The following is an 8,835-nucleotide window of genomic DNA, read 5'->3' on the forward strand; positions in this document are numbered from 1 at the left end:
TACGAGCACGTCCCTGGCACGCGTCCAGGTCGCGCCATGACGGCGCCGGCGGTGTAGACGCGGGCGGGGGCCCTCCTCGGCCGCGCGGGGACACCGAGGCCCGCGGCCCGCGCCCCCCGCCGGGAGGGGCCGTGGCGGGGCGGGGCGGGGCGCGCCGAGCCCAAGGTCACCGCGCCGGCCGGCGGGAGGCGGGCTGGGTGGGGATCCGCAGGCCTCCCCGGGCGCGCGCCCCCCTCGGCGGCGCGCACGGGGCCCGGGAAGCAGCAGCGGCGGCGGCGGCGGCGGCAGCAGGTGGAGCCGGAGCCTCCGCGAGCCGAGGCCGCGGCCAGTGCCGGCGCCGCCGCCATTAGACAATAGGAGCGGCGGCCGGGCGTGCGGGAGGCGGGCGGCGGGGAGGGGCGGGGAGGGGCGCCGGGCGCGCAGGAAGCGGGGCCCGGGGCGCGCCGGGGCCGGGCGCGCGGGGAGGGGGCGCAGGAAGCGGGCGAGGCCGGGCGCGGGAGGCGGCGGCGGCGGCCCCGGGAGCTGCCGATCGGCGCCGGGACAAAGGCGCGGCCGCCCGGCGCCCCGAGCCGCCCGAGCCGCCCGAGCCGGGGCGCACAACCGGGGCGCAGCCCGCGCCCCCCGCCGCGACTGACATGATGTTTCCACAAAGCAGGCATTCGGTAAGCGGGGCCCGCCGGCCCGGCGCCCCCCCCGGTCGGGGCCCCGCGCCCCGCATCCCCGCGCCCGCGCCCCCCGCCCGGGCCGGCGCCCTCCCCGCTCCCCGCTCCCCGCTCCCGGCACCCGCGTCCCGGCCTGGCCGGCGCCCTCCCCGCTCCCGGCCGCGCCGCCCCCCATCCCCAGCTCCGCGCTCGGCGCCTCCCCCGACTCCGGCGCGGGGCCCAGCGCTGCTCCCCGCCCCCACCGCCCGGGCCCCCCGGCCCCCGCAGGTCCCGGTCGCTCCCCCGCGCCCGGCGCGGACCCCCCCGAGTTCCCAGGCCCGCTCCCCCCCGGCTCCCGGCCCGGATTCCCCCTCCCCCGGCCCCCGGGGCAGCCCCCCCCCGGCCAGGCCGGGCCTCGGGCGGCCTTGGCCTCGGGCCTGGGGCACCCCAGGAGCCCCGCCGGGCCCCGCGAGCTCCGGGGCTGGTCTGGAGGCCTGGGGTGAGGGGGGGTCCGAGGCGCGCCCCTCCCGGAAGAACGCGGAGGACCCCGGGTGATGTCGGGCGCCCCCGCCAACTTGGGGGGGGCCCTCCAGGACGCCGGCCCCCTCCCGCAGAGGCACTGGGGGCCCTGGGGTGCACCCCCCTCCGGCGCTGCCGAGGGGCGGTAGAGGGCGCGCGCCGCCCCCCGCCGAGGGCGGACCTGCTGAGGCGCCCCCACAGCCCGGGGGTGGCGGGGAGCGCGGCGGCCCGGGCGCACCCACCCCCTCGCCTTCCCCCGGGAGAGGCGGGGGCAGGAAGCGAGGGCGGGGGCCGCGCCAGGGGCTGTAAACACGGGCCCGGGAAGCGGGGCGAGGGGGGGGCGCTGCAGCTGCGCCTGCCCCGGGGGTCACCCCGCCCCGCGGGGCCCTGACCCGGCCGCCCCCTCCCCGCAGGGCTCCTCTCACCTACCCCAACAACTCAAATTCACCACCTCGGACTCCTGCGACCGCATCAAAGACGAGTTTCAGCTGCTGCAGGCTCAGTACCACAGGTGAGCTGGGGGCCAGAGGCCCGGGCAGTGGGGGGGGAGGCCCCCCAGGCCTGGGGGGTGGTTACTGCTTTATACACCTATTTGAAGAAATGGAGGCCGAGAGCCTCCTGGTACGGGGTAGGCCCTGTCCTGAGCACTTTCCGGATATTAGACTCGTAGACTTCAAGACAACCCATTTCACTGGTAAGAAGCCTGAGGCACAGAAAGTTAAATTATTTGTCCAGAGACTGGGGCTGTGTGGCTTCAGAGCCGTCTCCCCACCCCCACCCCAATCCCCCGTGGATAAAAGACCTCCCAAGGAGCGGGTGGAGGATGGACCCCCCACCCCGGAAAGAAAACATTCCCCAGAATTTAACGTTCTGGCGCCGTAAAGGGCTTGCCCAGTGCAGCATGGGGGCGGGGGGGGGGGTGGGGGGGGGCGGTCGGTGCTGTCTTTGTCTCCTGCTTTAAGAGCGTCAAGCCCAGAGAGGGCAGAGATTTCCTGGGGATGCACAGCACGGAGACCAGGTCGAGATGTGCCCGTAGTCTCTGGGTTGGGGAACGCAGATTCTCAAGGCTGTTGGGGGGCGGGGGGCTTTGCCTGGGAATCGGGCCGGAGTCCTCAGTCACGGTCGCAGACCCCAGCAGCTCTCTAGGCCTGTTGGCCTGCGCAGACAGGTTCCAAGACAGATTCTGGGTTTTAAGAAAGAAAAATAGCGAGATCCAGATCTTTAGATAGATTTTTTTAAAAAAATCTCACCTTTCAGGGCGACTATCCTCACTCCCCATGTGCTAGATGCTGAACCAATGTCCTCTTGTAGCATTTCCCCGCTGTGGGCCTCTTAACTTTACCCATTTCTCAGACAAGGAAACTGAGGCACTGGCAGTTGAAGGCAGGCCCCAGGAACTTTGTTTGTGGTCCCTGATGTGGAGCATTTAGGGCCTGGGCTGGGCAGGCCTGGGTTCTCGGAGCCCCTCCAGAGCGCCCCCCGCTTCATAGTGAGTCCTGGGGCCCGACAACCCCAGAGCCAGGGGTCAGAGGACCGTCACAGGGCTGTGTGTCCTCAGCTAAGCCCGACCCCCTCTCTGAACCTTGGGGTCTGCACCCGGTGGACCTGGGCTTTTCTCTGGACTGTGAGGGGTCCTCCCATGGGGTGGGTACACACAGGAGTTGCCAGACCCTCAAACAGGGCCAGAAATTCAGAGTTTGGCATGAAATTGCCTGATTGTTTTTTTCTCCCCCCCAATGGTATTCGCAAATAACGTTTTTTAAGGAAAGGGGGAGAAAAAACACGTGGGGCCCATAGCCACATGCACAGTGGCAGACCCGTCGTAAGCACTTTGGTGGAGCAAAGACGCCAGGCCCCTGGGATGACTGACCAGAAGGTCAAGCACGTATCAGGTGCTTCCTGTATACCAGGCGCTGTTCTAGAAGCTTCTCTGGTCTTCATCCACTTCCTTTTCTCAGCACCCCCACCCTGGGAGGTCGGTCCCTACAGATGCAGACACAAGGCCCAGAGAGGTAGAGGGGTTTGCCTAGAGCCACACAGCAGCGAGGTGGCGGGCCTGAACCCCGAAGCCACCGCATGTAGCTGGGGTCTGTGCCCACAGCTTTCTAGGTCTCTCTCTGCCCGCCCCCTTGGGGTGGGCAGGGGGGCTTTGGGAGGTGCCCGGAGCCCGTCCCCGCAGCCGGGGCCTGAGAGAGGCCAGCGGCTCGCCATCTGTTACCCAACAGTGGACTCTTCCCCGCTAGTGAAATCAAGGCCGGGCCCCCTCGGATACCCCTCGGTGAGCCGGGCCCAGGGCCCCGCCAGCCCGCCCTCCGCCCTCCCCCCTCCGCCCTCTCCCCTCCGCCCTCTCCGGCCGCTGTGGCTTCTGGTCCTTCGTCCCTGGCTGGATAGTTTTCCCCAGTGGCTCCGACTGTGGCCTCTGAAGCCAGCTTTCCGGGGCTGTGTGACCTTGAGCCGGTTACTCAACCTCTCTGGGCATCCGTTGCATCATCTGTGAAACGAGGATGACGCTGGTATCTCTGATCTCATCGAGCGTCTGGAGCGCAGAGAAGTTTCTCGGAGTCCCCGGCTGACCCGGAGTGTTTGCTCGACTCTGCTTATCTGTGTTATTCCCGTTACTCTCTCCGCCACCAGAGCCACAAGGCTGATTGCAGGATCCCCGGTTTACACTTAGGGAGCCTGAGGGCACACACGTCCCCTCCCCTCCCCTCCCCTCTTCACAGAGGGGGACATGGCCTTCTCCCCGCACAACAGGGGGCTCAGTCCACCCCCCCCCCCCATCTTGTTCTTTTCCAGCCTGAAGCTCGAATGTGACAAGCTGGCCAGCGAGAAGTCCGAGATGCAGCGTCATTATGTGATGGTGAGTAAGCTGGCCCTGGGCAGTGGGCAGGGCAGGGGGGCGCGGGGTGACCCTGGACCCTCCTCCACCCGCCCTGGCAGCTGCCTGCACCCTGGCCACCTCCTTGGGATGGACGAGGATCGGGGTCCGCGCTCCATTCAGCCGGCCCTGGGGCCTGGCCCAGGCCGCCTCGCTGGCCTGGCCGCCCGCCCAGCCAGTGGCCCAGGTGCCAAACCACCGGGTTGCAGCCCGGGCCTGCCAGGTCCCCCGGCTGTCCTTGGCAGCAGAGGAGGCCGCTGCTGTGGAAGCCAAAGCCAGGAACTGACTGGGGGAGCGGCCGGATCCCTCCCTGCCCCCACAGGCCGGAGGTTAACCCCTCCCTGCCCGAGCTTCAGCAGGAGGACTGGGGGTGGGGGGGCAGCCAGGCAGGAAGCTGACATCCTGGGAGGGGGAGGGAAGGGGTGACACCACATTCTTTGCCTGACATTTGAGATCCTGCCTGGATCCATCCCCGCCAGGTGGCAGTCCCTACATCTAAAAGCCCCACTCCTTGGCCCAGCCCAGAGCCCAGCTCTCCCAGAGTTGGCTGGGCACTGACCCTCCTGGCCCTAGAGGGATAGGGAGGGGGTGAAAGAGAGCCGCGGGGGACTGGGGGATTCCCGAGGGGGGGCTCACTGCCCCAAGCGGGGGCACTGCAGCTCGGGTCTTGAAGAATGAGTAGGAGCTTGCTGGACAGAGAAGAAGAAACCACGAAAGTCCTGGGGATGAACTTGGCTGCCCCTGCCCCACCCCCAGGGATGATGGGGAGCCACGAGGGGGTTTAGAGGAGGGGAGGAGGCAGGGTCAGATCTGGGGCGTGAGGGGGGTGCTGCTGACCCCAGAGTCAGACCCAGCAGGCTTTGTTTATCCTGGTTATTTATACCCAGGAAGGCCAACTTCCCTGGAGTCTGGGGCCACCCGCAGACAAGACACATAAAGATAAAAGATTAGGCGCCCTGGAATGTATGTGTGCTGGAGAGGGGGCTGGGTAATTACTCCAGAAGCCAGGGGAGCCCGGCCAGGCTGGGGCCAGGCTGGGGCCCTGACGCTTCCCCAGATCCCCGCAAGTGGCCCCATGAGGGGCCAAGACCCTGCTCCCGCATGTGCGCCCCACCTGCCCTCCTCCTCCCCTGCTGTGCGTCCCATCCTTGGCCCACCCCGTTTCTCTCTCTGTCTCCCCACCACGCAGTACTACGAGATGTCCTACGGCTTGAACATCGAGATGCACAAGCAGGTAGGCCACCACCCCAGGCAGGTGGGCCCGCCCCTTGGTGACCCCCAGGTCTACCCCCCTATCCTGTTACCTTCCACACCCCTCTCCCTGTTCTTTCTCCGGCCTCCCCCAAACTACCACCCCCACCCGGCTGACTCCTGTGGGAGGGGGTGCCATGCCAGCACACTGAGAACCCCCAGACTGCCCCTCGCCCTCCGGCCCCCTGAGGTCGGCCAATATCAGGGATGTCCTAAGAACTGTGCTGTGGGCCACCCTCTCCCCCATGCTGGGTGGCATCTTCCCAGGGCCACCCAGTCCCCGAGCCTGGACTCCCGGTTGGCCCCAGAGCCCACCTTTGCCGCCGACTGGGTGCCCATAGGCTTGAGGTGCTGATGCGACCCGGGGCCCAGTTGGGCTCCTCTCAGCCGGAACCCCGCCGGCTACTGGGGCTGGTCTGCACCTGCCCCTGCCGCCTCCCCGCCGCCTCCCCTGCACTGAAGCCTCTGTGTGTTGCAGGCCGAGATCGTCAAGAGGCTGAATGGGATTTGTGCCCAGGTCCTACCCTACCTTTCCCAAGAGGTGAGTGGCACCCCCGGGGCTGAAGGGAGGAGGAGGTGGTTGGGCCATGAACTTGCCCGGGCCTCCCCCCACCCCGACCCCCGCCCACGGCCCTCTGGGGCAGCAGCTGCTGGGTGCCCAGGGCACACGCCTCCCCTCTCTGGACCTCCCAGACACAGAAGATCCGCAGATCGGAGGAACCCCAGGGGCACAGGGCAGTACAGGGAGGGGCCTCACCCTGCTGTGGAATTCCCAGCCTGAGTGAGTCATTTCGTGGGTGAAGACGTCAGATATGCCAAAGGCTGCACCAAGGATTTTTTTTTCCCTTTCTTGCTTCTGCCTTTTTCCCTCCTGAGATCTGTGTGCCAGGCCCCTGGGGGCCGCCTCAGGCCAGAAACCAGGGCCACATGTTCGGGGAGGGCACTTGCACACACACGTGCACACAGAGGCAGGAGTGCACGGGCGCAACACAGATAGTGAGGCTCGCACGTGCACCTGCAGACTCTGCACGCACATGAACGCAGGGACGTGTGGACACGCACCCCGGGGAACCACGCACTGACCTCTTGCTTTGGCTTTTTGTTTTTTGTTTTTTAAGATTTTATTTATTTATTCCTGAGAGACACAGGCAGAGGGAAAAGCAGGCTCCCTGCAGGGAGCCCAATGTGGGACTCGACCCTGGGACCCCAGGGTCACCACCTGAGCCGATGGCAGATGCTCAACCATTGAGCCAGCCAGGCATCCCGGCTTTTTGGGGTTTTAAGACTGTTGGTGTGAGGCCCATTCCATTACCAGAGCCATTCCTGCCCTCTGCCAGGCTTCCTGTCCATAATTTATCATTTCCTCTTGAATTCCTGACCATGTCTTGGGGCCCTTTGGGTAACCTGCTTGGCCAGAGACAATTCTAGAAGGATACTATGAAAACCCTAGAGAAGGGGATTCTTGGGGCTCTGATAGACCTAGACTTGTGCTTTCCTTTCATGACAGGAGCTTCTTGGTAGGAAAGGCAAAAAGGGAAACTGATGGATTCTAGCATTGGATGGCGGGAGAGACAGACTTTCAGGGAGTGCTCAGGTGTGGGAGGGATTGCCCTGAACCCAGAATCCACTGGGCCTTCCCCAGTTGTACAAGGAGAGGATCTTGAATTAGCAGATCTCAGAGGCACAGGCTGCAGGCTCTTAGGATCAGGACTTCTCTGTATGGTTGGCCAGGTTGTGCACTGTTCATTAACTCCTTTGCACATGGCATTGAATAGGTCATGGTCCGGGGTTTTTCTCAGACTCCCCTAATGGCATTTTCTTCAGTATCTGGCACCAATCCCCTTGGGTCTTCTTGAATCTGTCATTTGTCCCCATTTTCCAGAGGAAGAGACTGGGGCTTGGTGAACAGAAGCGGCTGGAGGGAAGGGTATTTCGGGGGCAGGGAGGGTGGCTCCTCTTGGGCTCTGTGCCCCAAACCAGCACAGAGATCGGGGCACAGCACCTGGCTCCTCTGTCTCTACCCCATCCCCCTTCCAGCACCAGCAGCAAGTCTTGGGAGCCATCGAGAGGGCTAAGCAGGTCACTGCTCCCGAGCTGAACTCCATCATCCGAGTACGTCTGGGCCTTGGGTGGGCCTTGGGTGGGCCTTGGGTGGGCCTTGGGTGGGCAGGGGCCCCAGGCAGCTAATGCTTCCCTCCGTCTGCCCTGCAGCAGCAGCTCCAAGCCCATCAGCTGTCCCAGCTGCAGGCCCTGGCCCTGCCCCTGACCCCACTGCCCGTGGGGCTGCAGCCGCCCTCGCTGCCCGCCGTCAGCGCCGGCACCGGCCTCCTCTCGCTGTCTGCGCTGGGCTCCCAGGCCCATCTCTCCAAGGAAGACAAGAACGGGCACGACGGTGACACCCACCAGGAGGATGACGGCGAGAAGTCGGATTAGCGGGTGGCGGGGTGGGGAGGGTGGGGGGGCGAGGGGACACAGACACGGAGAGAGAGGAACATGTAGCGCAAGACACAGTGTAGCTCGGGATTGGCTGAACTCGGTAGTATTTATGGTAGCCGCCTGCTGGGGTCCTAGCCCTGCCTGTGTGCCGCCCCTAGCTTCTCACACCCCCGGCTCCAGCCTCCCTCCTCCTCCTCCCTCTCCCCTCCTCCCCACTCTCCCTGCAGCCGGAGTGGGCCCAATACCTGCCCATTCCACCCGGGAGGTAAGCTGAGGCCTGGAGGCGCACAGGGGAGGCCAGGCCCGAAGACAGCAGAGCCTCCAGAAGCCCAGCACCCCCCGCACCTCCCCGCCCGCGCCCGCCGGGCCCCTCAGGGCGCGCCCCCAGCCTCCCACCCTGGCACTGCATGCAAACACCACGCTAGCTGCCCCTTCCCGCCCTGGGCACCCCGCATCCCTCCCCCCTCACTCCCCTCCTCCGCGAGGCTAGTTCCAGAGCCCACGCCCACCGGTCCTCTCCCCTGCCCGCAGGAGAGGGGGCGGAGAGAGGGAGCCTAGCCAGGCGCAGGGGTGGGGGCGGGCGGGCGTCCCAGAATTCCCTTTCTCCCCTTCCCCAATAAAGATGAGGGTACTCAAGTTGTCTTGGTTTTTATTTTATTTTTTTCCTTTTTCCAGTACACTAGCTTGTCTTTTAAGAAAAGGGATATTTAAAAAAAAAAAAAAGAAAAAAAGGACAGAAAAATGTTTTAAAAAAACAAGCAACACCCACACCTGTGTCTGTATATAGCCTTTTAGACTTGTCAGCTTTTGTTGTGTAGAGTCGTTTGATCGCTGCGGAGAGAAGGGAGACTGCTGTACCGAGGGTGGGCTTAGCTGTGCCTTTCAAATAAAGATGTGAGAAGGTTGGTTGCCTTGTTCCTGCCTCTGTGTTGTGGGCTGCCGCGGTGCCCCCCTTCCCAGGGGAGGAGGGGGCTTCCCTCGTGTCTGAGCTGGGGTGGGGGGTCTGGCCTGTCCCTGTAGTCTGTCTCCCGAACTGATGCCCAGACCGGAGGGGCAGCTGGAGGCTCCGGGTCACACAGCCCGGCCCAGGGGCCTGAAGCGGAGCAGACC

General features: G+C 65.1%; 1 protein-coding gene across 1 annotated transcript; it reads left to right on the forward strand.

The window, feature by feature from the left end:
- Positions 1–261: 261 nt before the first annotated feature.
- TLE5 (TLE family member 5, transcriptional modulator) lies at positions 262–8,631 on the forward strand. Its single transcript, XM_072721866.1, has 7 exons — positions 262–662; positions 1,574–1,671; positions 3,957–4,020; positions 5,228–5,272; positions 5,768–5,830; positions 7,327–7,401; positions 7,501–8,631. The coding sequence occupies exons 1-7, from the start codon at positions 636–638 to the stop codon at positions 7,720–7,722; spliced, it is 594 nt and encodes a 197-aa protein (XP_072577967.1). The 5' UTR covers positions 262–635; the 3' UTR covers positions 7,723–8,631.
- Positions 8,632–8,835: the final 204 nt, after the last annotated feature.

Source organism: Vulpes vulpes, chromosome 9, assembly GCF_048418805.1.
Source record: "Vulpes vulpes isolate BD-2025 chromosome 9, VulVul3, whole genome shotgun sequence".
NCBI lineage: Eukaryota > Metazoa > Chordata > Mammalia > Carnivora > Canidae > Vulpes > Vulpes vulpes.